At 44.4% G+C, this 25,295-nt stretch overlaps 3 protein-coding genes and 1 long non-coding RNA gene across 9 annotated transcripts in view; 2 read left to right on the plus strand and 2 right to left on the minus strand.

Moving 5' to 3' along the window:
* Positions 1-765: 765 nt before the first annotated feature.
* SURF6 (surfeit 6) lies at positions 766-6,967 on the minus strand. 4 transcript variants are annotated; one of them, XM_083485578.1, is made up of 5 exons: positions 6,851-6,967; positions 5,757-6,085; positions 4,772-5,017; positions 4,495-4,583; positions 766-1,511 (listed from the first exon to the last, which is right to left on the minus strand). In XM_083485578.1, the coding sequence occupies exons 2-5, from the start codon at positions 5,848-5,850 to the stop codon at positions 846-848; spliced, it is 1,095 nt and encodes a 364-aa protein (XP_083341704.1). In that variant the 5' UTR covers positions 5,851-6,085; positions 6,851-6,967; the 3' UTR covers positions 766-845. The 4 variants fall into 4 exon arrangements, with proteins under 4 accessions (XP_083341704.1, XP_083341705.1, XP_083341706.1 ...); XM_083485579.1 differs by having other exon boundaries at positions 5,757-6,088; positions 6,851-6,962; XM_083485580.1 differs by having other exon boundaries at positions 6,780-6,851.
* Positions 6,957-14,876, plus strand: MED22 (mediator complex subunit 22). 3 transcript variants are annotated; one of them, XM_083485596.1, is made up of 5 exons: positions 6,957-7,087; positions 9,733-9,880; positions 10,726-10,806; positions 12,108-12,316; positions 14,426-14,873. In XM_083485596.1, exons 2-5 carry the CDS (start codon positions 9,758-9,760, stop codon positions 14,622-14,624), a joined length of 612 nt encoding a protein of 203 aa, XP_083341722.1. In that variant the 5' UTR covers positions 6,957-7,087; positions 9,733-9,757; the 3' UTR covers positions 14,625-14,873. The 3 variants fall into 3 exon arrangements, with proteins under 3 accessions (XP_083341722.1, XP_083341724.1, XP_083341723.1); XM_083485598.1 differs by having other exon boundaries at positions 14,432-14,873; XM_083485597.1 differs by lacking the exon at positions 6,957-7,087 and having other exon boundaries at positions 14,426-14,876.
* LOC310698484 overlaps positions 7,930-25,295 on the minus strand; it is a 219,114-nt gene continuing 201,748 nt past the window's right edge. The window contains exon 2 of the long non-coding RNA XR_014521555.1: positions 7,930-9,404. This is a non-coding gene — a long non-coding RNA (uncharacterized lncRNA). The remainder of the gene's footprint in view (positions 9,405-25,295) is intronic.
* Positions 20,143-25,018, plus strand: RPL7A (ribosomal protein L7a). The gene is made up of 8 exons (XM_083485595.1): positions 20,143-20,227; positions 20,470-20,590; positions 21,961-22,110; positions 22,449-22,589; positions 23,124-23,203; positions 23,780-23,910; positions 24,219-24,288; positions 24,853-25,018. The coding sequence occupies exons 1-8, from the start codon at positions 20,225-20,227 to the stop codon at positions 24,955-24,957; spliced, it is 801 nt and encodes a 266-aa protein (XP_083341721.1). The 5' UTR covers positions 20,143-20,224; the 3' UTR covers positions 24,958-25,018.

Genomic DNA, 25,295 nt, shown 5'->3' on the forward strand with positions numbered 1-25,295 from the left:
AATGAAAATGAAATAAAAAACAGAGGATTTGCAAACAGTATTAAACTTACTAACTGAAGTTATGTGTACTGCCTCATACCTGAAAACTCTGGAACCACCACAAAAGGACTGCACAAACTTATTTCACAAAAAGCTATTATAAATCTCAAATTGACTGGTTTATGGAAAAGTGGTACTGTTTATTAACTTCTGGAATTAGTATTTTCAAGATAACATTCAACTTTTGTGCATCCCATTATTGTTATGATATTAAATTCATCTGCTTCCTTCCTGAGCTCCTGTTGATGAGATTTTGTGAAATTTCTTCACAAAAAATACATTTGTCAGCCTTAGGGCTGTGTTCCCTTCTGGGATATTTTCAAGGGGCTGTATGCCAGTTGATGGGCAGGGCAAAAGCAAAAATGGAGGGGAGCAATGAATACACATTTTACTCAAGGGGAAAAAAAAGACATAGCACAGTTAAAGGTAGAAAATATTCAAGGAGGGTGTTAAGCTGTGCCAGGGGGTCTGGAAGATAGGTTTTGAAGGCCACATTTAGCACCCAGACTGAAGGTTCTCTTATCCTGACTCAGGGAGAGGGATGAAAAGATCCACTTGATCAACTGGTATAGCTCAGGGTTGCATGACCACAGAAACAGTCTTGTGGAAATATATCTCTTTTGCATCTCAAGTGTAGCCGCTCCCTCTTCTTGGTCTAGCTGCACAGCCTGATGACTCCAAGTCATCTCACAAGCAAGGAGATTTAGATATAAAGAATTTCAGATGTTGCACTACAAAATAGCTTTTATTAATGAGCCCTGTGAGCACCTGCCTTGGAGTGGGTTCCAATGGTCCACTAGCCTGATTCATTTAATTTTGGCTTTGCTCAGGTCCTCGGGCAGGATGCGACCCTTTTTGCGAGCCTTGGCTTTCTTCTTCTCCACCTTGGCCATCTTTCTCTTCTGGAGGTTCTTGCGGCGCTTGTCTTGCCGCTGCTGCATTTTGTTCACTACATTTTCAGTCCGCTTCTCCCACTGCCTCTGGCGCTGGGCCTTGCGCTTCTCCTTCCGCTTCAGGGCCGCCTTCAGCCGGTCCTCGTCATCACGGATTTTGACCCCTTCTGCCTTGTACAGGACATTTGTCCACTTCATCTTCACCTCCAGCTCCTTGGCTTTCCCCTCATCCTTGTCTTTCAGATCTTCCAGCTTACTCTTCCGAGATTCCAATCTGCTCAGGAGTTGCTTGTAATTCTTCCCTGTCAGTGGAGTAATGTTGCCTTTCAGCGCCTTCCTCTTTTCTGCTTTGCTAAGCCCTTCCTCATGGACTTCAACCTTATTGAAGACGATCTCAACCTTGGTGTCATTCTTTGGGGCCTGGGGCTCTGAAATGGCTGATGAAGCCTCCTCTGCCTCCTTCTTCTCTGTTTTTTCTTTCATCCTCAACTCTTTTCTACGGCGTTTCTTTCTCTCCTTCTCGTATTTCCTTCGTTGCCTCTTCTCCAACACTGCTGGGGACAACTCTTTGCTGTTTCCCTGTTAAGAAACAGCAAGTTGAAAAGAAAGAGGAATCGTTCAAAAGAGGAACGTGAACTTTTTAAGCTAAAAAGACAGTGCCTAGAAAAGAGCACTAACATATATATCATTGTAAATCTGGTCACTGTATTACCTTTACCATTACATTTAAAAGCAGGAAAGCCAGCAAGGATTATTTCCTTCAAGAGAATTTCAGCTGGAAGACTAACAATGTAATTATACATTACTGGATGCCACAATCAGAATATTGGGTGGGGGGACAAAATACTTTTATGCATGATTTATAAATCACTATTGACCCCCAAAATGGAAACTGCTTCAACCTCTACAAAACAACCATAAAATCCATCTTAATAGCAGGAGGATGTACACTCAAGACCCTGATACCTTGTGGACTTAATCTGGAAAACAAAATTTAGGTTACAATTCTGAACCTACTTACCCAAGAGTAGGCCCCATTGAACTCAGTGGGACATACTTTGAAGACAGTATTATAGAACCGCTCTGCTAATTTCTCTGTAGCTAATAATAATAATAATAATAATAATAATAATAATAGTAATTTTAAAGGGATAATTTGTATATGTCACATCTCTTAAATTTTTTCCATCCTGAGTACTCTTAGAATTGTCACTATTTATTAACTAAACAGTGTTGGATCAATCTCTGTTTCATCTCACACACACACACACATACACACACACACACACACACACACACACACACACACACTATCTATATATTACACGTTTACAGAAAAAACCTAAATACTGCAAATGTTATTGGAATTGTGGGATAACTAGCCTCATACAATCAATGTGCTTAGCTCACTTTGGGAGAGACTGGATAATCAAGGCTTTGTTCTCTCCCAGTTTACATGAGCAGCTCAGGTGTAAGACGATATGGTGGTTGCTCAGCTTTCACAAGTCACTCTTCCTATACCAATGATTTAGGAACTTGCACCACTGTAATTAAGCCACATTTTACTGCCTGTGCAGCTTTTTCTGGATGCTGTATGGAAAAGCACATGAATGTGTCATTTGGAGAGGTTGTAAGTAAACTTTTTAATTTGCCAAATGTGTTCTTTTTCAAAGCTACTGAAAGAGGGAAACTTTGGGACTTACTTTAAGTGCCATATTTTAAAAGGCTAAAAACCTTTATTTCCATACTTTACTTTGTTCTGTATTTTGCTATTTCAAATCTCTGCTGGTGTTCTCTTGCCAAAGAGTACCGTATTTTTCGCCCCATAGGACGCACCGGCCCATAGGACGCATCAAGTTTTTTTGGGGGGGAAATAAAGGAAAAAAAATTATTTCCCCCCCAGGCGCTTGTGAGGCCGGCAGCGGGGAGAAGCTCTCTTCTCCCCGCAGCCCGTCTTCAGATCAGGTCCGGGGACAGCGGGGAGACGCGCTGCGCCTCCCAGCTGTCCCCGGAACTTGCGGGGCAGGCAGCGGGGAGAAGCGCTCTTCTCCCCGCCGCCCGCCTTCAGATCAGGTCCGGGGACAGCGGGGAGATGCGCTGCGCGTCCCAGCTGTCCCCGGAGCTTGCGAGGCCGGCAGCGGGGAGAAGCGCTCTTCTCCCCGCTGCCCGCCTTCAGATCAGGTCCGAGGACAGCGGGGAGACGCGCTGCGCCTCCCCACTGTCCCCGGAGCTTGTGGGGCTGGCGGCGGGGTCTCCCCGCCGTCAGCCTCCAAACCACTTTGGGAGACAGCGGGATGGCGGCGTTCCGCCTCCCTCTGTCCCCCGACCTTGTGGGGCTGGCGCTGGGGCTCTCCTGAAGCCTGGAGAGCGAGAGGGGTCGGTGCGCACTGACCCCTCTCGCTCTCCAGGCTTCAGCGAAAGCCTGCATTCACCCCATAGGACGCACACACATTTCCCCTTCATTTTTGGAGGGGAAAAAGTGCGTCCTATAGGGCGAAAAATATGGTACTTGCCCCAAACTTGGATCGTGGTATCCAGGAATTCTCATTTTTATATACAGTGGTACCTCGCAAGACGAATGCCTCGCAAGACAAAAAACGCACAAGACGAAAGAGTTTTCCGTTTTTTGAGTTGTTCCGCAAGACGAATTTCCCTATGGGCTTGCTTCGCAAGATGAAACGTCTTGCGAGTTTGTTTCCTTTTTCATAAAGCCGCTAAGCCGTTAATAGCCACTAAGCCGCTAATAGCCGTGCTTCGCAAGACGAAAAAAACGCAAGACGAAGAGACTCGCGGAACGGATTAATTTCGTCTTGCGAGGCACCACTGTACCTTTCTCTCTCTCTCCTTGAACCAACAGAAAGGTTCTTCATATGCTCACTTAGGCTCATGCTTATCATAGGATCACTGCCTATCTTTCTCATGGGGAGGGGTAAGGTGCATCGGACACTGGAAGCTTAGAATGCATTGCTATAAGCTTATATTTTCAGCCATGTGATCTATAAACTTGCTTTTTAGAGTGAAAGCAGTAAAGTTAAGATTATTAAAAAGCTGATTTTTTTTCACCCAAATATTTCTCACCCATGCTATGTTTGAACAGAATCACAAAGTACAAACAGGCCTGACTGAAGAGTGTGTTATATTTATATATTCAACTGTAGCCCTTCAGATGTTTCTAACCATCCCTGACCACTGGCAACGCTGGCTGGGGCTGATGGGAGCTGGCTGTTCAACATCCCCACCCCTATTATACATCAACCACCCCCCATCACATCCTCCAAAATCTGGCCTCCAAAGATGGGTGAACTGTTTTAGTTCAAATCAAGGTAGAACAGAAGCCAGTATGATATCAACTGGAACCAGAATACTAGAGGCGTGGGAATATTTCCACCACACATCTAACAGTGCAATTCTGTGTGTGTTTAATCAGGAGCAAGTTCCACTGCCCTAAACAAGGCTTGCTCCCAAATTAAGCTGGCATATGCCCACAGGCTAAAATTGGCTTTCGATTCTCCAGGCTTTCTCCACATCTTGACAACATTTTAAAGGAGGGTGCTGATCTTACCTGGCCAGAGATTTCTTGGATCTTCTCATGCAGTCTCTGCCGCAAGAGATTCATGGCTGAAAATGAGCCGGCTGTGCTCTTGTCACCACCTGTAAGGGGAAACAGGAGAAAGCACATGACCTGTGTCCCAACCCAAATTGCTGCTAAACTCAACTCAGCTAAACTCAGTGGCCTGGTTCACACATAATGCTAAAATATGGGTTACTAAACTATTGCTTAGAGTTATGTGAGAAACCAGCCCAGTAGCTTAACTGACTGGCTGTAGAAACACTCTCACCTGCAACATCGTTTTGGCTTCTGTCCCCTTTCCCCCCAGTATTCTGAGATCCACTGGAACTGGGTGCAGCATGGATAACTGGGCCAGATTTCTGAATACTGGCATTTGTTGGCTTGGCTGGTGATGCTTGGCTGCCCCCAGGTGCTGTCTGCTTGCCCAGAGAGGTGCCCACTATCTTGCCTTGCTTCTTCTGTTTCTTCTTCCTCTTCTTCTTTGGCTGGGTGCTATCGTCTCCCAGTCCAGTTCCTGGGAATGTTTGAAGGCAGAAGGCAGAGACACAAAACTTAATTAAACAAAGAGAGGAAAATATTTTGCAATCTCGTTGACAAGATGCTGCGCAAACATTTCTGCAAGGAATACAGTCATACCTCAGGTTACAGCCGCTTCAGGTTGTGTTTTTTCGGGTTACGGATCGCCGAAACCAGGAAGTATCAGAATGGGTTACTTCCGGGTTTCGGTGGTCGCGCATGCGCAGAAGCGCCAAATCCCGTGCGTGCGCAGACGCACCACTGTGGGTTGTGAACGTGCATCCCGCACAGATCACATTCACAACCCGAGCGTCCACTGTAAATGCCTAAGAATAAACATGTTAGAACGCCCTCCGGATGTTACTGGACTCCAACTCCCATCAACCTTAGCCAGTATGGCTGATCAGGAATGATGGGAGTTGTAGTCCAGCAACTTCTGGAGGTCTTCAGGAAGCACCAAGACAAGACAGCTGAATTTTTCCAAGTTGCATTTTCAAAACACACTACTGTCATTCCATTGTGGCATCAGGACCCTTTCCTGAGCAGATTATAATCTAAAATGAGCTATGGTTAAAATAAGGGAAAACATTAAGTACTACCACTTTGAGGTTTCATCACAAGCAGTATATAAATCCTGTGAAATAAATAAATGAAAATAATTACAATAACCAAGGAGGCTGCACTACTACAAAAAACCCTGATCTAGAGAAGTAAATGACAGCATCAGATAATTGTACCAAATTTCCTTTTTCGTGGCTCGGGGGCTTCCTGGGTGCAAATTTTCTTGGCCAATTTCTGCAGGTAAGAGTCTTTGTTGACTAAACTGGCCATTGTGGGATCAAAGTCTCGTGAAGGTAAAAGTTAAAAGTAAATAAACCAAAAATTAAAATAAAATCGTAGGATGGTCTCGCAGGGGGAATGTGCCTCTAAGTCAAAGATGTCTTGTTCATTCCGATCATCCTTCCTTCGAAACTTCTACCCAGAATGCTGTGTGAGGCTGCTTCTGCTACGTCGACCCAAAGTGGACAAAACTCATGGGGCCACGTTTGCATACTCGCTTTTCATCCTGCTTAATGAGAGAGAGAAATTATTCAGTGACATGAGTAAATTGAAGGAGACTCATGGATTGATATTTACAAGTCAGGAAAATAAAAGGTGTACATCTGTTGGCTTGTAAAGCTATTGTATACAGATTGTACAGATTGTACACTCCTTAATATCACATGTGAATGGTTGTTCAAGAGCAGACCTAACTAATTTGTACACATGGGCACCCCCAAATTGTACATCTGTTTAACAGAACGGGTGAACAGCCCCCACGTGTCACATCGGCCAGCTAAATTTTACTTTCCAGCAAACACGTGTGCAGGGTTACACATTAAAGAGAGCTGTTTCTACACACGCACAAGCGCTTGCGTGTAGAGTGCACTGATCAACTACTGTGTACACAGTTTCCCAAACAAGAAAATATGAATAGCTGTAGGAGCGTGCGGCTAAACAACTTATGTACAGAGGTTGTACGCTCGTCTAACGCCACGTGCGAACCAACACATGCTGGCCGCTCACGGGAAGGAGAGATCATTTCATGTGTAGGCGTAAGGCAAACCGACTCTATTCGAGATCTCCCATCCTGTGTAGGGCTGGCCAGTGAGCAGTTGGCGGAGATCCACCCCCTTAAGGCTTTTTAGGGGTTGGCACGCGTTCCCCTAAACCGGGATCGCAGGGCGTGCAAAGAAGGCGCTGCAACCCGTGTGGTTCACCTCAACGCGTGCACTTCTCTTGGAGGAATCGCAAAAGCACACTACGCGTGGCTCGTGTGCTGGTCACTTACCTGGGCTGGAGAGGAAGGCGGAACTAGCCCAAGGCCCTTTGTGAACGGCTCGGCGCTCTATTGATAGACCCTGTGAGGAGGAGGCGAAGGATTATGGGATGTTGGAGGAGCTTCGGAAGGAGGAGGAGGAAACGTTTTCCCCGCCCCATGGGCTGGACGTAGCCAGTGAAGGAGGAACCGTTCGCAAGAGAAAAAGGAAAAATGGCCGCCTGTCTGTAAGAGGATTACATGTATTGAGTAAGATACTGAGATACTAATATTTATTTGTTAGATAATCGATCTCTTTATTTAGACTTCTTTTGTGACTGCAGAGCAGGACTTCTCTCACTTTTCAAATGCATTCTTGTGCTTTCAGTTACAGGTGTGTTTACTACTCCGGCGGGAGAAAGGCTGAAACTTTTCTGAATTGGTGCGCGCAGTATTGCAGTACGGTTGCGGGTGGAAGGCTTCTTAAACAGGGGGTGATGCACCCCTTAGTCTCGTTTGTTGAGCGCTGGGCGAGTTCAGATCAGCCTTTCTCCGTCTTGTTGGCTTCTAAGGTTTTGGGATTTATGATTCCCATCATAGCAAGTCAGAAAGCTGGTCCATCTAGCTTAATGTGACCCGCACTGACTGGCAGTGGCTCTCCAGGGTTGCACTCTCCCAGCTCTCCACGAAATGAGGACCTTCTTCAGAAATAAGGTTCCAGATCTAAAAGGGATGGTTTGAGTAAGGTGCTGTCATGTACTGAGTCGGACCATTACTCCATCTAGCTCAGTGTTGTCTGTGCTGACTAACAACAGCTCTCCCAGGTTGGGTGAGCTATAGTCCTTTCCTCTAAAAAATAATGTAGCAGTCCAGCATTTGTGGCCCTAAATAAATAGGAAGCTGCCTTATGCTGAGGAAGTCTATCACAGAGTTGGGACTGATGTGAGTTGTAGACCTAAACTTCTGGAGGGCACCAAGTTGGTTAAGGCTAATGAAGCAAAATAGGCTGGAATGTGACCAGTGGGTATGTATTTTGTAATGCATGCATTTTGAGGTGGGTCATGGAGATGTGCAGTTGATGGAGAAACTGTTGGGATCTGTTGCAAATTGAGTTTTTCCCCCAGAAGCATTGATATCCTTTTGGGCCATCTAGAGCAGGGGGCACTGTTATAAAGTGGTCCTGCTCCTTCCTCCTGGGCTGTGTCCAGAAAATGGTGTTGGGGTATGAATGTTCAGACCCCTGGGCTCTCACTTGTGGTGTGCCTCAGGGCTCTGTCCTCTCCCCCATGCTTTTCTACATCTATATGAGATAGCCGGGAGAGATCATCAGAAGGTTTTGGCTGGGTGTTCACCAGTGTGCAGATGATACCCAGCTCTACCTCTCCTTTAAATCGGAACCAGTGAAGGCAGTGAGAGTCCTGTGTGAGTGTCTGGAGGTGGTTGGAGGGTAGATGGAGGTTAATGGATTGTGGTTGAATCCCAACAAGACAGAAGTACTGTTCTTGGGGGGGGGCAGGGAACACATAGGTGTAGGGGACTCCCTTGAATGGGGTAACTGTGCCCCTGAAGGACCAGGTGCGCAGCCTGGGAGTCATTTTGGACTCATAGCTGTCTATAGAGGCACAGGTCAGTTCTGTGTCCAGGACAGCTGTCTACCAGCTCCATCTGGTATGCCGGCTGAGACCCTACCTGTTTGCAGATTGTCTCACTAGAGTGGTGCATGCACTGGTTATCTCCCACATGGACTACTGCAATGCGCTCTACGTGGGACTACCTTTGAAGATGACTCGGAAACTATAACTAATCCAGAATGTGGCTGCTAGACAGGTGACTGGGAGCAGCCACCGGGACCATATAACACCAGTCTTAAAGGATCTACATTGGCTCCCAGTACATTTCAAAGCACAATTTAAAGTGTTGATGCTGACATTTAAAGCCCTAAACAGCTTTGGCCCTGTATACCTGAAGGAGTGTCTGCCCTACCATCTTTCAGCCCAGACGCTGAGATCAAGCAATGAGGGCCTGTTGGTGGTTCCCTCACTGTGAGAAGTGAAGTTACAGGGAACCAGGCAGAGAGCCTTCTCAATAGTGGTGCCCACCTTGTGGAATGCCCTCCCTTCAGATGTCATGGAAATAAACAACTATCTGACTTTTAGAAGACATCTAAAGGCAGTCCTGTTTAGGGAAGTTTTTACTATTTGATACTTTAAGGTAAAGGTAAAGGTACCCCTGCCCGTACGGGCGAGTCGTGTCCGACTCTAGGGTTGTGCGCTCATCTCACTTAAGAGGCCGGGGGCCGGCGCTGTCCGGAGACACTTCCGGGTCATGTGGCCAGCGTGACGAAGCTGCTCTGGCGAGCCAGCACCAGCGCAGCACATGGAAGCGCCGTTTACCTTCCCGCTAGTAAGCGGTCCCCATTTATCTACTTGCACTTACGGGTGCTTTCGAACTGCTAGGTGGGCAGGAGCTGGGACTGAAAGACGGGAGCTCACCCCACCACGGGGATTCGAACCGCCGACCATACGATCGGCAAGTCCTAGGCACTGAGGTTTTACCCACAGCGCCACCCGCGTCCCTGGATTTGATACTTTATCATTTTACTATTTTGTTGGGAGGCTCCTGGAAGGGCTGGGGCAACCCAGTCAGACGAGCGGCATCCAAATAAAAAATATATTGTTATTATGTCAACCATGGTTTATTTATTACTCTGTCAAGGAGGGCTGTTTCCCAAACTGTTTTGTACCAATTGTCTACTGTGCTACAAAGCTCTTTCCAGTGTCTGGATATGTTGCAACTCACTGCTTGTAATGAATGGCTTATTCATTCAAGACTGTTGTCTTGAAATATATGTAATAAAGCTTTGACTTTCAATTGTTGTTTAGTTGTAACTCTTTCTGACCTTTCTTGGTGAGCAGCTAAGATTCTCTCCTTGCCACCACAATGCCGCAGCAGCGCGTGCTCCCCCAGAGCAAGGAAACCCTCCTTCAGTCTTACAACAAGAGGCTGAAAGATGACATCAAGTCTATCATGGATAACTTCACAGAAATAGTCAAAACTGCAAAGGTATGAGAAGATTACTTGTGGGTGGGTGGCGGGACCTCATGCTATGGGTATTCTTTCTTCCATCCAAATTCAAAGTTTTTGCTTACCTAATTGGAACATAAAAATATTACCTCATCATTGCTTTAAGTCAAAGCTGGGGGAAATCTGCAGCCACATTCTCACATTCGATTTAAAGCCCAATGATATGACTTTAAACAGTCATAACTTCCACCAAAGAATTCTGGGAGCTGTAGTTTGTTAAGGGTGTCAAAAGTTGTTAGGAGATATTTAGTCCCCTACCAGAGCTTACAGTTACCAGAACTCCCTGTAAAGAGGGGTTGATTGTTGAACCACTCTGAGAATTGTTGCGCAGTGAGGTGAATAGAGGGTCTCCTAAAAGCTGTCAGTGCCCTTAAGAAACTACAGTTCCCAAAATTCTTTGGGGGAAGCCATGACTGTGTAAAGTGGTATAATACTGCTTCAAATTTATAGAATAGAAGGGAGGCCTAAATGTTCCTATAAGAAGGATTGAATGAGAAGCCTCCATTTTATTAGTTGGGGGTGTTGCTTCTTCTATGGCGGAGTTGGGGAACCAGTGGCTCCTCCTGATGATTTTGGACTCCATCTCCCATCAGCCCCATGCAGCATAGTCAGCAGTCAGGGATGATGGGAGCTGTAGTCCAGCAGCATCTAAAGGGTCACATGTTCCCCATGCCTGCTTTTGCCTGAAGTGTTTGGAACCTCTGGCAGTGGGAATGCAATAAAATCTCATGGAGGATAGTGAGAGGGCTGTTTTTCTCTGCAGAACAGTGGAAGAAAGATGTTGAACCCAGTGTAAAAAGCTTTGTTTCTAACATTTGCTGTAGATTGAGGAAGAAACCCAAGTTTCTCGGGCAACCCAAGGTGAGCAGGACAACTACGAGATGCAAGTCAGAGCTGCAAATATTGTGAGTAAAAAGCATCCAATGGGAGGATATGTTGGGTGGGTTCTAGGGTGTGTTCAGATACCTGAGAGGCTGCCTTCTTCCCTACAGACCCTCTCAGGTCTTGAGATCAGCAGAGGGGCTTTTCTGGTTGTTCTGCCACCCTCAGAAGTTCTGGGTGCTGATAGCTTAGGACAGCTCATTCCCTGGGGCAACTCTTCGATTGTGGAATTCCCTCCTCACAGAAGTGTGTCTTCTTGTTTTTGTTGAGATGTGTGTGTTTTAGGATCCACCCAGTTCCTTTGAATGTGATTTGTTTTAACTGTTCAGTATAAAAAATTATGTTTTAATATGCCTTGGGACCTGCTGGAGAAGAGTGAGCAATAAAATGTTGTTGTTATACATTCAGGGTAATTTGGGGCTGTATGTCAAGATTAGATTACTGAAATGTGCTGTATATGGGCTTCCCTTGTGCTCATTCCAGAAGCTGCAGTTAGTGCAAAATGCTGCAGCATATAACACCCAAGCTAAGAGACCTGCAAGGATTGCTCATTTGCTACTGGGCCATGTTCATGCTGTTATTATTAGTGTATATATAGCATTTAACAGCTTGGGAACAGTTTACCTGCAAGATAGTCTTACCAAATATATGCCCAGTGGACTGTTTTGATCTGTCGAGCAGGCACTGTTACAAATGCCCTGTAATACTTGTTCTGGACTTGTAAGAAATTAATATTTTAGGGTGGCAGCACTGATGCTTTGGAACTCCCTGTCCATTGACATCAGGCAGGTGCCCTCACTGTACTCCAAGGTATCTGCCCAAAACATTTTTGTTTGGCTAAGCCTGTCCAGACATGTAGAAGGCAGACACATCTTAATTTGGTTTCCAGCTTGTCACTGACTTTAATTATTCATTGAATGTTTTAAATCAGGGGTCATCAACCTTTTTCAGCCATGGGCTGGTCCACCGTCCCTCAGACCATGTGGTGGGCTGGACTATATTTGGGGGGGCGGGATGAACGAATTCCTATGCTCCACAAATAACCCAGAGATTCATTTTAAATAAAAGGACACATTCTACTCATGTAAAAACACGCTGATTCCCGGACCGTCCGCTGGCCGTGTTTAGAAGGCAATTGGGCCGCATCCGGCCCACGGGTCTTAGGTTGCCTACCCCTGTTTTAAATAGTAGTGTGGTATTTTTCTTTTTTCTTATGATTTCATTGTTTTATTCTTTTTGTAAACCGCTTTGACACTTTTTCTTTTTATGATATAAAAGAAAAGAAAAGTATAAAATAAATAATTTGAATTTATTTCTCTGCTAGGTTCGGGCTGGTGAGTCTCTTATGAAGCTTGTCTCTGACCTAAAACAGTTCCTGATCCTCAATGACTTCCCTTCCGTCAACGAAGCCATCAACCAGCGGAACCAGCAGTTGCGCAGCCTTCAGGAGGAATGCGACAAGAAGCTTATTGCCCTGCGTGATGAGATCTCGATAGACCTCTATGAGCTGGAGGAAGAATATTACTCTTCCAGGTACAAATGAAGCCATGGACGGTTGCCCTATAGTAACCACAACAATTTCCTGTTTCTGACATGGGGTGGGGGTAGGGTGGGGCAGGATGTTTGTGAAAATAACAACTGTCCTTGTTTTAAAAAACATCCCTAAATTCTCAGGACCCAAAGAATCCGGGCCCCAAAGCCGTTTTATTCAGTATTTCATGTTTGACGTGAGATGTGGCCATTTTGGAGGGCAAGCACACCATGTAACTAGGCCTTTCTCCACAGAGATGTGGAGGTAAGCTTCTCTCCTGCCCCCTCATTGGCATTGTGATCTTGTCACCTAAATGACTTGCAAACAGGAACAGGTATTAGATCTTGAACTGCCCAGAGTACCCTAATCATTAGTCAGTGTAAACTGCAATCCTAACCATGTCTAGTCAGAAGTAAGTCCTCTTGAATTCATTGGGGTTTGTTCCTATCTAAGTGGGATTAAACTGCTTTGAAGCTTTTTTACAATCAAGTGGTGTATAAATTTTATGAAATAAATAATAAATGAAGATGGCAGCTTTAGGCCACATTCATACAATCCACAGTTATGGCCACATTCATACAATCCACAGTTATGGATTCCACCAAATAATTAGGGGAGCTGTAGTTTTCGAATGGTGCAGAGATTACAGGGTTACAATTAATTCCCAGAGTTCCCTGTGAAGAGGGATTGATTGTTAAGCCACTCTGGGAATTGTAGGTCTGTGAAGCGAACAAGGGCCTCCCAATAGTACTTAGCACTCTTAACTACAGCTCCCAAAATTCTTCAGGAGTAGCCATGATTGTTTAAAGTGGTATCTGATGCATGGTACGAGCATGGTGTAGTCAAACAACAACATCTAAAGGGCTGCAGTCAGGAAGTTATGGAACTTTGGGGTTTAGGATGCAATCATACGCACCCTTAGCTGAAAGGGACCACAACTGAATAGAGTGGGGCTTGCTTCTGAGTAAAGATACATAGGATTGGACATAATAAGCATTTTTTTCTTCTGTCTGTGATGACTGGACCATGAGTTTCCAGTTCCAGAATGTTAAGATGCATCAAAACAAAGCAATATTTTAAGGATTCTTTTGTTATGCCATTATATTATCATTATATTATTATTATTATTATTATATTATTATTATTATACACACACATATATCCCATTAAAAATATTTGCTGCAAGCTTTATTGTAAATAAAACAGCAGTGTGTGTGGGGAAATATAATTGTCATTTCAGCTGATAACTACATTATTTTTTTAAGCGAACCCACAGCTTGTTTTTGAAAACCTCCTTCCCCCTGCTTGTCTTATGCAAAGCTTGTTACTCTCCTTCCAAAACTCTTCCACTGCTTTATTTTCTTTTGCTCCTCTTGTTTGCTTCAGAGCAGGATTTCCACAAGCAAGAAGGACCAAGATAAATGGTTACACACCTGCAGCATCTTTTAAAAAAGGGGGGGGTATAGCATCTTCTTTGCATGCAGAAGGCCCCAGGTTAAGTCCCCGACATCTCTAGGCAGGGCTATCAGAGACTCCGTATCTAAAATGCTGTACACAATACTGGGATCAATGAACCAGTGTTGTGATTCGGGATGAGGTAGCTTCCTATGTTGCCGTTCAGTATCATGAAGACTGAAGTGTTGCTTTGTTTTTAGGTGAAGAACAATAGCTCAATGGCAGAGCACATCCTCTGTATGAGGATGGTTCTGGGTTCAATCCCTGGTATTTTCAGTCAGAGCTGGGAAAGACTCCCTTTCCAAAACCTTGGAGGGGATGCGGTATAACCTGAATACTAGCTGTTGTTACCAGTAAGGAGAGTGCTATTGCACTTGCTTTCTGCTTTTGGGCTTCCCATAACTAGCATCTGATTGGCCACTGTGAGAACTGGATGCTGGACTAAATGAGCCTTTGGCCTGATCTTGGAGGGCTCTTACGTTCTTAACCTTAGTTGTTGCTTCTTTTTTCCCATTTTTTTGCTATTTTCTTAACACCGTTGCCTCTGTCTTGCTTTTCTCATCTTCTCTCTCTCCTGTATCTCTCTCTCTCTCTCTTTCCCTCTTGTGGCTTTCCACTGTCCTTTTCTCCTTAACGGGCATCTCATTCGGGGAAAGCTACAGTCTGTGTGACACCAACGACCTCCCGCTGTGTGAAGCATATTGGAGACAGGAGCTGACCATGTCCTCCCCAGAAGGCCTAGCCATGCCTCTGGCGGCTGCCATGATGGAGGAGAGCATTCCGGCCCCTCAGGGGTCCACTCCTTCTCACCCTCACATCAACGGGCATGGAGCAGGCCCGACGGAGCACGCCTGAAAAGGGAGCCTGCAATTCTCCCCAGCTTTGTTGCGTTTTGACAGTTGAACGTTCCAGTGGTTGCATCAAGACAACATTTTCCTGCCTTCCCCAGGCCCTCTTCTCTGGCAGCAGGCCTCAGCTGTATTTGCAAGAAGCCACATTTCTCTAGGCACCACCTCACAGGATAGCCAACCCAGTGTTTCCCATGGGGTGCCCAGTGCTGCCAAGATGGGAAGTTTGCTTCTCTTGTGGCTGTGTTTATAGTGTGCAGGCATTCTTTTAGTCGGAAAATTGCAAGTTAACTATAGCATGTACACAAAAATCAATTTCAGGTTTGAAATCAGCATTGAAAGAACGTATAAGAACAGTTGAAAAAGCTCATGCAAAAGAAAATGGGAAAAAATTGTTCCCCAGTATACTGTGTATCCTAATGGAGTACATTTTTTTGCATACCTCCAACTGTACATAGATATACACGTCATTTTAAATGCTATACATGTCATGTTCAATGTTATACAAGTCACTTACATTTATACTCAGATTGTACTACTTTGGCTGTGTTTAATAAAATATTGAATTCTTGCATTGTGAAAAACAAAGATTATGGTGAAAAGTGAAAACATGAATTGCAAAAAACCCTAGAGCGTACAGAACAAAACCAACTTCTGATATGAAATCAGCACATCAAAATTAGGTCAGAACAACTGCAGGTGTCAATACAACAAAAAAAAAAAAATGTTCCCCAGTGTTATCAATTAAATGAATGGTTCAAGATAAATTTTTTTAAAAAATTTTTTGGACCAAAGCTCAGAATTTGAGAGAATCCTATTAGAAAATAATGAAAAAATATTATCCAAAATGTATAAGCTGTTATTGGAGCGGGAAACAAAAGAAGAGCTGGTAAAATAATCAATGATTCACTGGGCAAGAGATATAGGGCATAATATTGAATTTGACCACTGGGAGAAACTATGGAAGAAAGATTTGAAATTTACTGCGTGCTACACACTAAAAGAAAACCATGTGAAAATGATACAGAGATGGTATATAACTCCAAGCAGATTAGCTAAGATGTATAAATCTAAATCTGATATGTATTGGAAATGCAGAGAAGTGGGAGGAACATTTCTACATATGTGGTGGGCATGCAGATAAGTTAAGGAATATTGGGAAATTATATACAGTCGTACCTCATTTTGCGGCCGGGATCCGTTCTGAAGCCCTGGCCGCTAGCCAAAATGGACACAGGGTAAAGCGTTGCATCTGCGCATGCGTGTGGAGCAGTTTGCGCTTCTGCGCATGTGTGATTTAGCGCTTCTGCGCATGCGCGAGCGGCAAACCCGGAAGTAACCCTTTTCGGTACTTTAGGGTTTGCTGCGGATGTTTGTCGGAATGGATGCTAGACAAGGTGTACGTTCGTGGAGGTATTACTGCATAATGAGATGGAAAAAAATGTTTTAGTTAGAAAAACATTTACCCCCAAACCAGAAGTGTTTCTTTTAGGAATGGTGCAGACAGGTACCCGGGAGCCAGAAAAACGTATTTATGTATGCAATTACAGCAGCTCGGATTTTGTTAGCCCAAAACTAGAAGGTGAGAGAAGCTCTTAAGAAAGAGAAATGGCAGCTCAAAATGATAGAATATGCAGAGTTAACAGGCCTACGAGAGCAAGAAGGTCAAGTTTATAAAGAAGAGTGAAAAAACTTAATGGAATATTTGGAAAATAACTCTAAGCAAGTGAAAACATTAAGGTAAATTCAACAGTAGTCAGATATAACGGGGGGGGGGGGCTAAATTAAATGGATTTTTTCCCCTTCAGATATAATTGGGGGGACGGGACAAAATTAAATGGATTTATTTTCCCTTTTAGAGTATGCAGATCTTGGAAAATTTAAAGAACCATGGAAGAGGAAGGAGGGAAGTCAATGAATGCAAGATTAAAATGGTGGTTATTTGTTGTAAACAAAAATCTGCCCTTTTCCCCTTATGGGGTATCCAAGAGCCCATATAGAGTCCTTACGCGGGTTCCCTATTGGTAGGAGAAAATACCAGGCCAACCAGAGAATATTGAGAAGCAAAGCAGCTAGTAAGCCTGATCTTTATTGATCTGTTGCAACAGGGTCCTTGCTCACCACACGCAGGAAGGAGGAGGAACCCAGAACAATGTCGTGCAAGGCCTTATATAGATGTTTTTAATTCCCTTCCCTGGAGCTCAAGACCACCCCTCCATACATCATACACACATCACAGAAGGGGTGTAACTCAAGACCACCCCCTCAGATCCATCATACCTATATCACAGAAAGGGCGGTTTACAGCAGAAATCTGAGTGGTTTGTTTACCTCCTGTCTGCCAGGTTACATGTTTAATGGTCACTTGATTGGATTGCCTGGGGAGCCTGGCCAGTCTTTTGTAATGTTACATACTTAGTTCCTGAGCCAGGTCACAGCCTCACACCCTATTCATATCTTAAATGTGCCCTTAAGACAGGATTTGTGAAGGAAAAGACAATGGGGAGGCTTTTCCATTTTCCTTTGACCTTGCTGAGAAAACATTTGCTCAGTTTGGGAATCAAAATGGTTTCAGGTTGGTCTTCCTGTGCTGATCTATGTACATGCTTGGTTGGTACACTTATGAACATTTAACATATATCTAAGACCTCAAAATTCTTATCACATATTTAATGATGAAAATGTATATTTGAAAATTTTCAATAAAAATCATTTTTAAAAAATGAATAAAGTCAATTTTGTGTTATTTTGCTGAAAATATGAGTGTGTCTTTCCTATTTTGTAGACAATAAAAATGAAACGGTTGTTGATTGGATATAACACAGATACTAGAGGCATGTGAAAGAGCAGAGAAGTGATTCAATTTCTGATATACAGGCAGGAACTAGATTAGGTGTGCGATTCAGTTGATGTGTGATCGCCAATGCATGGGCCCTTTTGAACCGGAAGAAGGCAGAACAGGCAGGTGCATATATAGAATAAATGTTCATAAATGCACAAGGTAAACACACATAGATAAGCATATAAACCACATGTCTAAAATAGTACAAGAGCAATCCTGAAACCATTTTGACTCTCCCCAAAGGACCTCAAATATTTCTCTGCAGCAGGAGGATGGGAGAAACTTTCCAATTGTCTTTTCACTTGCAAATCCTCCCTGCAAATCCAGTCTGGCAAGTTTCTGCTAAACTGAGCAGACTATCAATAAGGTGTAAATTTGTAAAAAGGAGATTCAGGAACTAAAGTATTTACCATCTCAAAGGAATGGCTAGGCTAACCAGAAAATGCAATCAGTAAGGCGTTATCAGGTATTCTGGTAGATGGGAGAGAAGCAACGCACTCAAATTTCTGCTGGAGACCACCTTCTGCAATGTATGTATGATGTTTCTGGGGTGGTCTTGGGCTACAGGGTGGGCAGTTTTCAAAGTCTTTATAGGGGCTTGCGCACCATTGTTCTAGCTCTCTCTTGCCTCCTTGCAAGGAGGGGAGGGAACTCTGTTGCAACAGAAAAATAAAGATCTGCCTTGCTTTCAGTGCATCCTACCGCCATTCCTTTCTGACCAATCATGGACTTAGTGGACTCAGTCCCTTGGGGAGTTGGGCAGCAAAAGCCAACCTCCTTATTTTCTTTAACATTTACTGTATTTTTCGCCCTATAGGACGCACCTTTTCCCCTCCCAAAATGAAGGGGAAATGTGTGTGCATCCTATGGGGTGAATGCAGGCTTTCACTGAAGCCTGGAGAGCAAGAGGGGTCGGTGCGCACCGACCCCTCTCGCTCTCCAGGCTTCAGGAAGCTATCCGCAAGCCTGGGGAGCCCGTGGGAGTTCCCGCTGGGCTCCCGAGGCTTGCGGATAGCAGCCTGTTCTGGGGGCTGGGGTCGGGGGAAGCTCGGGCTTCCCCAGCCCCTGCGCCTGGGGGGGGATATTTTTTTCTTTATTTCCCCCCCCCAAAAAACCCTAGGTGCGCCCTATGGGCCGGTGCGCCCTATAGGGCGAAAAATACGGTAGTTCATCTAACTCAGTACAGACCCTCTAAGTGTCCCTATTTTCCAGGGCTGTCCTTGATTTAGAAAAGCCTGTCCAGTTTTTGATTTGATCTCAGAATGTCCCACTTTTCATTCGGTTGTCCCTATTTTCATTTGAGAAATGTTGGAGGGTGTGGAGTTATCCTACCCCTAAGTCATCTGAAGGCAGTTTTTCAATGTTTTCTGTTTTTATAAATGTTGGAAGCTGCCCAGAGTGGCTGGGGCAACCCAGTAAGATGTATCGGGTATAAATAATAAAATTACAATTATGGAATGGGATGTCCCTATTTTCATCAGAGAAATGTTGGAGGGTATGCTGTCAGTATTGTATATACTGACTGACATCAGCACTCCATGAATCTGGGAATCTCCCAGCCCTACTTGGAAATGTTAGGGATTTAATCTGGGACCTTAAATCTCTCCCTTAGGAAGAGTGTTCCATAAATGTGGGAAGTGGAGTTTACAACAGAGAAGGCAGGGGTGCGGGAGGGGGGGAGATTTCATCCTCAGCAACTAGTCTCAAGTCTCAACTTTGCCTGTGGTTCTTTTATAAACACAAGCCACCAGAGCTAGGGTTGCCACTGTTGTTCTAGCAAACTACAGGACAGGGTAGGGTGGGGTGTTTGGTGGGTGATTCCCGCCCCCACTGGTGCTGAAGTGACATCAAAGCAATCCATTACCATCCATTGCAGCCTAACCGGATGGCGCCACTAGAATTTGTCACACACACACATGTGAATTTATCTGTGCTTTGCTACCCAGAGCTTAAATACATGACCTTTCACACACCCTTTCGGACACATGTATTTGGAGAGGATCCGTAGCTTGGCAGCGAGAGGGGGCGGGACGGACCTGAAATACAGGACGAAACTGTTTCAATATAGGACGTTGCGTTTTACATTCAAATATGGGACAATCCTGTATTATACAGGACAGGTGGCGACAAGTGCCTCAGGGAATTTTGGTCGTGGGCAGCCCAACAGCTTAGGAGAGAAGCTGTGCCATGTGTCCTTGGATACTTTGCTTCTTTGGGGCGTGGGTAGGGCTTCATTTTAACTCTGATTAGAAACTTAAGGGAACACACACTGTACATGCTTAGGAGCTGTTGTACATCACTGCACAAATATCTGTGTCTTATGTACAGGGGCAATAAGTGAGGAAATAACGTTGGGCAGACATGGTCAGTTGGGGAAAGAAGGATGTTGCTGAACTATTTATTATTAATTAAACATATAGCTCGTTTCACAACATAATCGGCATGGAGTACGCTAAGTGTCCCGTGAACCCAAGCTACGCTGACTGGGGCTGACCGTCCACGCGTTCCTCATGCCTGCTTTCGTGCGCAGGCGTGGTTTGCAGCCGCATGCTCGCTTTGATACTGTCACCGGCAATAAACCGGTTACGCTCTAGGCACGGACCAGGATTCTCTATGGATGAGGAGCGGCCTCCTATAGGCTTGCATCACTACGGTGAAAAGCCACAACGACCATAGACGTATAACTATAGAGTTTACTTCCGCTCCGCGGATTTCTAAGGCCCGCCCCGCGCTTCCTGCCCTTCCTTTTCGAAGCCGAAGCCAAGATGGTGAGTTGTGTTTGTTGTAGCGGCGGACTTTCAATCCGCCGCCATCGGTCCTCTAAACGGGCTAATGGTTGGGTTTCTTCTGGCAGGGGAGGCACGGGACACCCTGGCGTCTTGTATTTTGGGAGAGCGGATGAAATGGGGAACCGGTTTGGGACCCCGGGCCTGGTGCAGGCCTCCGCTGTGTGTGCGGCTCGCCCGCTTTTGGTAGGGAATTCACCGATTCGTTCTTTCAACTTACGCAGCCCAAGGGGAAGAAGGCCAAGGGGAAGAAGGTGGCTCCGGCCCCTGCCGTGGTCAAGAAGCAGGAGGCAAAGAAGGTTGTAAATCCTCTCTTTGAGAAAAGGCCCAAGAACTTCGGCATCGGTGAGTTGGGAAAAGGAATTGGGGGTTGAATGATGGGTCTCTGCAGCCCTGTTGATCCGTTATGGAGCCTAAACAGGAGTAGCTTTCACGGGAAGTGGGAAATACGCCTGTCTCTAAAATACCTGTGTATGGGGAATACTGCTGGTTTTGTTGCATTTTGACCAGTTACTATCTATTTGTCTATTTATAACAAGTATTTATGTGCTGCTGTACCCTAGAAATACATTGCTGAGGTTATGCAACAGCATAAAGCCATACAGTAAAATCATTTTTGAAGAAAAATTAAAAGCAAGTTTAAAGTAAAATAATTTAAAGCAAGCATCAGTTGATCATTGAGGAGGGATCTAATCTTAAATGTCTGTATAGGCCTTAGGCAGTAGCAATTTTTAAATTGATATTTCATTGGAAGAATTTCATTTTTTAAAAAAGTGATTAGAAAAGGAAAACGTGAACAAGAATTAAAAGAAAAGAAAAATACTCAATTAGGTTTCTGTACATATTAAGACTAATGTATAGCCTTAATATTCTGTTACAAATATGTTCATCAGTAACCTAGTATTTTCTGTATAAACTCGTTCCAAATATATTTATCCAAAGAAAGTGCATCTATAAGTGGTTGTTCATGTGTTGTTAATATTGCCATGTTATCAAGCTATTGATTATGGAGAATTAAAACTATTCTTCCAGTTCATCAGTCCCTTAGCCACCATTAGGGCATGCAGAATCTATTTTTACTGTCCCATTGTCACTTTCCATACAATAGGTACAGGGGGATATCGTTCAAAAGAATATGCCCGTCTGATAATCTGAAATTCCTCAGTAACATATTTGTATAATCCAACACAAAATTTAAAGAGTGAAACATTGTAAAAGTACGTGTATCAAAAAAGCACTATCCATATTACAACTGTAGCAAAAGACATTAAAAATTGGTCTAATTGAAAGAAATTCTGATGCACTGGTGATAGGAAAGTGAAGTGAATTCGCCCTTGGTAGTAGGGAGCATTAGTTTCCACAGATCTATTAAATTTAAATCTATCATATATTTCTTAATTGCTTGTCTCACTAAATATGTTTTCTTTATCAGTGGATTTCTATCTAAATTAGGATCTATGTAGTAGTAAACTTTCTGGCGGGCATTTAGAAGGGCCTGGTGTTTCCACTATGTTTTGGAAGACCAAGCTTCTCTGGGCTGTGAGCAAATGATGCAAAAGAATATTTGCTATCTGAGTGATGCTGCTGACAATCTTATCCACCAAGATCTCTGATGCTCCTGCCACCTTTGCTTTGGGCTGAAAACCAGGAATAAAAAAGGATAACCAGTAATTGCTAAGGAAGCAGTAATTTTGAATTGTTATTCTGCCTTTCAGGGCAGGACATTCAGCCTAAACGGGACCTGACTCGCTTTGTGAAATGGCCTCGTTATATCCGACTTCAGCGCCAAAGAGCCATCCTCTACAAAAGGCTGAAGGTGCCTCCAGCAGTTAACCAGTTCACTCAAGCATTGGACCGCCAGACAGGTGAAGTCCGGCTCCTTTCCTTGGTTCTAAGGTGGGGTTGCAGAAGGAGGTGAGGTAGCTGTTCAGACTCCTTGAATTGAATGTGCACCCCATGTTTTGGGAGCTTGCTGGAAAGAGGCAAGTGTGAGAGAACTAGTTTCACACAGTGCTATAGTAAGAAAGGGTTTTTCTTTGTGTGCAGATGATGCTAGCAAAATATTTGCTATCTGAGCTTCCTTGATGACTCCCAACCACCAAGATCGCTGATGCACAAAAGTCATGTCCTCTAGGGAAGGGGGATAATGGGAACATGGTGTTAGAGAGGCTTTCCTCTGAACGGTTCTACTTGTCTTCCACAGCTACTCAGCTTCTGAAATTGGCCCACAAATACAGGCCTGAGACGAAGCAAGAGAAGAAGCAGAGGCTGCTGGCCCGTGCAGAGCAAAAGGCTGCAGGGAAAGGCGACGTCCCTACCAAGAGGCCTCCTGTGCTCAGAGCAGGTAACCTTCCTACTTTATATTTGTACATTTAAGCTGGTTGGTTGAAAGCTTGGACAGCTGGCCATATTTATTTATTGTGTTGATATCCAAAAAGTTCAAGATGGCATAGATGGTTCTCCCCCTCCTCATTTTACCCTTGCAAACAAGCCTGTAGGGTAGGCTGGGTTGAAACACAGTGAAATACAGTGACTGGCCCAAGGTTGCCCAGTGAGCTCCATGGTTGAGTTGGGGTTTGAACCCTGGTTTCGCCCAGGTAACCACTGCATCACACTGACTACCGCAATGATGTATGAATTTCTTCACCTGAACTGCAGACTGAAGAGCAAAACATACGAGCTTTTTAACCCTGAGCGGTAGCTGGCCCTTCCTTTGCTAGTCCTTGACATGGCTAGGAAAAGCTGGCAGCTTGGTGCTTTGTTAACACCACTTGAGCCACTGTGCTTTTCCACATGCAGGGAGCTCCGGATTATTATTTTTTACATGGGAAAACATAAAGTTTTGTAGCACACTCAAGTTAACTGACTTTTTCTGCAGGTGTCAACACCGTTACAACTCTGGTGGAGAACAAGAAGGCGCAACTGGTGGTGATCGCACACGATGTAGACCCCGTTGAGGTAAGGAGGTGCAAGAGTCGGGGTCTTGTACCTGAAAGCTCAGATTTATGCTGCTAAGTGGCTTTTTAAAAAATGAATAGCAGCCACTGCATTCTTGTAGGCACGGGTGCTTTCTGCTGTTTCTTTCCTTAACTTGAACAAAATGGTCACCCATTCCTGCTCTAGATAATTCTTAATGTTGCCAGGCCACTATGGTGACTGTTGAAATGTGCTTGGCTGTACAACTTACTTTGGACAACATCACTGAGTCTTGTTAACAAATCTTCAAACTTTACTCTTTATAGAGCAGGGTATGGCTTTTGCAATGATGTTTGAATTTCTTCACCTGACCCCTATCTGTGAAGAGCAAAATTATACGAGCTTTTTAACCCTGAGCAATTGCCAGAGCCCTTGTTGTAAAGCAGGGATGGGGAAAGCACTGATATTAGACTCCTGCTCCCATCACCCCTAACCACTGGGGCTGATGGGAATTAGGAGTCCAGTGAAGTCTGGAGGGCCACAGTTCCTCATTCCTATTGTATTAAAAACTGAACCACCGCCAACTTTAAAGCATTTCTTCTCCCCTCTCTGATCCAGCTGGTAGTTTTCCTGCCTGCCTTGTGCAGAAAAATGGGAGTGCCCTATTGCATCATCAAAGGCAAGGCAAGGCTGGGCCGCCTTGTCCACCGAAAGACCTGTACCTGTGTTGCCTTCACTCAGGTTAATCCGTAAGTAGCCCTGAAAACATTTTTCGCCTATTTTCTAATTCAAATGAAGAAACCGAAGAGGCTGGTGTGGTTTGGGGCAGTTACACTTTTAACTGCAAGCTAAACAGCTGCTAAAGCCTTTCCTCCTTCCGCATCTGGCCATGGTGAATTGAATGAACACAACTGCTGAAGCTCAATGAACTTTTGTGGGGTCCCTTAAGAGAACGTTGCCCTGAAAATTGGCACTTAAAGCAGTATTTTAAATTGTAGTCTACTTGGATAACTCAGACTCAATTGCTGACTTGTTGAATCTGTTTTCTCCTTTGCAGCGAGGACAAGGGAGCTCTAGCTAAACTCGTGGAAGCTGTCAAGACCAACTACAATGAGAGATACGATGAGGTAAGATTGTGCCTATAGGATCTGTGGGTATATTGACTAATTTGTCGGCTTTTGGAAAGTGCCCCCCTCCCTTGCAGTGGCATGACCACTGTCCAGCTTGCTGAAATCAGGAATGGCTTGCTAGCAGCCTCCAATATGAAAATTCATTCCAGCGCTGTGTAGAGAATTCCCTCATGGTGTATCATGTTGACCCACTGAGCTGGTAGCATCTAAAAATATTTTGGGCAAGATAACAGGATTGAGAATCTATAAATGCCCATAGGAGAAAAGGACTTGAGCCACCATTGGGTTACACAGCCTGTTAGCAATATTCCAGAGTCTGTGTCTTTAGTACTAAAATGTTTGAAACTGTTGCTACTTGTTAGAGCCTAGCTGTAATGTAGGAAGTGGAGTTGATTTGAGTCTCTGTTCCAGTAGTGGTTTTTGCATCTAATTTGTACTTAAAAGCAGACGCTCAGGTTATTGCTGTGAATGTTAAATCCTCAAATTGTACCATTTAATCTAAATTTTAATTGTAAGTTTCGTAAGTCACTTTGACATGTGTGCAATCTTTTTTCCTTCCAGATTCGTCGTCACTGGGGCGGCAATCTTCTGGGGCCGAAGTCAGTGGCCCGCATCGCTAAGCTTGAAAAAGCTAAGGCTAAAGAACTGGCCACTAAACTTGGATAGATGTATCAGATTTTCCTCAAGAAGCTATTCCCATAAAAATAAAATACTGCAAAAAAAAAAATGTGTTCTAGTTTTCTGTAAGTTTTTAGTGATTAGAGTGTGGTGCTCTGTCAGTTATGTCTTCTGGTAGCCTTGTCTAGTGAAGGGGGATTCCATAGCACCTAAGAAGAATATATTCCAGGGTTCCCTTCTCCATTTTCTGTCCCAAGGGGGAGAATTTAAGATTTGCCCCAATAATGAGCACCCTGGAAGCTTATCTCTGCAGGTGTGAAAGCTCAAACAACACCTTCATGGAGCTTTGGCCAATGTTAGCTGCAAGTATATTGGGTTCTAGAACA

The sequence above is a fragment of the Podarcis liolepis genome (assembly GCF_965112155.1).
Source record: "Podarcis liolepis genome assembly, chromosome: Z".
Taxonomy (NCBI): Eukaryota; Metazoa; Chordata; class Lepidosauria; order Squamata; family Lacertidae; genus Podarcis; species Podarcis liolepis.

Bases quoted from the DNA above. Each gene is read 5' to 3' on its own strand.
- SURF6 (XM_083485578.1), bottom strand. From the start codon at position 5,850: ATGGCCAGTTTAGTCAACAAAGACTCTTACCTGCAGAAATTGGCCAAG. The intron at 5,018-5,756 runs GTACAATTATCT...AAACATTCCCAG, and splicing joins GCCACGAAAAAGGAAATTTG to GAACTGGACTGGGAGACGAT. The intron at 1,512-4,494 runs GTAAGATCAGCA...GTTTCTTAACAG, and splicing joins TCCAAGAAATCTCTGGCCAG to GGAAACAGCAAAGAGTTGTC.
- RPL7A (XM_083485595.1), top strand. The intron at 23,204-23,779 runs GTAAGGAGGTGC...TCTCTGATCCAG, and splicing joins ACGATGTAGACCCCGTTGAG to CTGGTAGTTTTCCTGCCTGC. The intron at 24,289-24,852 runs GTAAGATTGTGC...TTTTCCTTCCAG, and splicing joins ACAATGAGAGATACGATGAG to ATTCGTCGTCACTGGGGCGG.
- MED22 (XM_083485596.1), top strand. From the start codon at position 9,758: ATGCCGCAGCAGCGCGTGCTCCCCCAGAGCAAGGAAACCCTCCTTCAG. The intron at 9,881-10,725 runs GTATGAGAAGAT...CATTTGCTGTAG, and splicing joins AAATAGTCAAAACTGCAAAG to ATTGAGGAAGAAACCCAAGT. The intron at 12,317-14,425 runs GTACAAATGAAG...ATTCGGGGAAAG, and splicing joins GAAGAATATTACTCTTCCAG to CTACAGTCTGTGTGACACCA.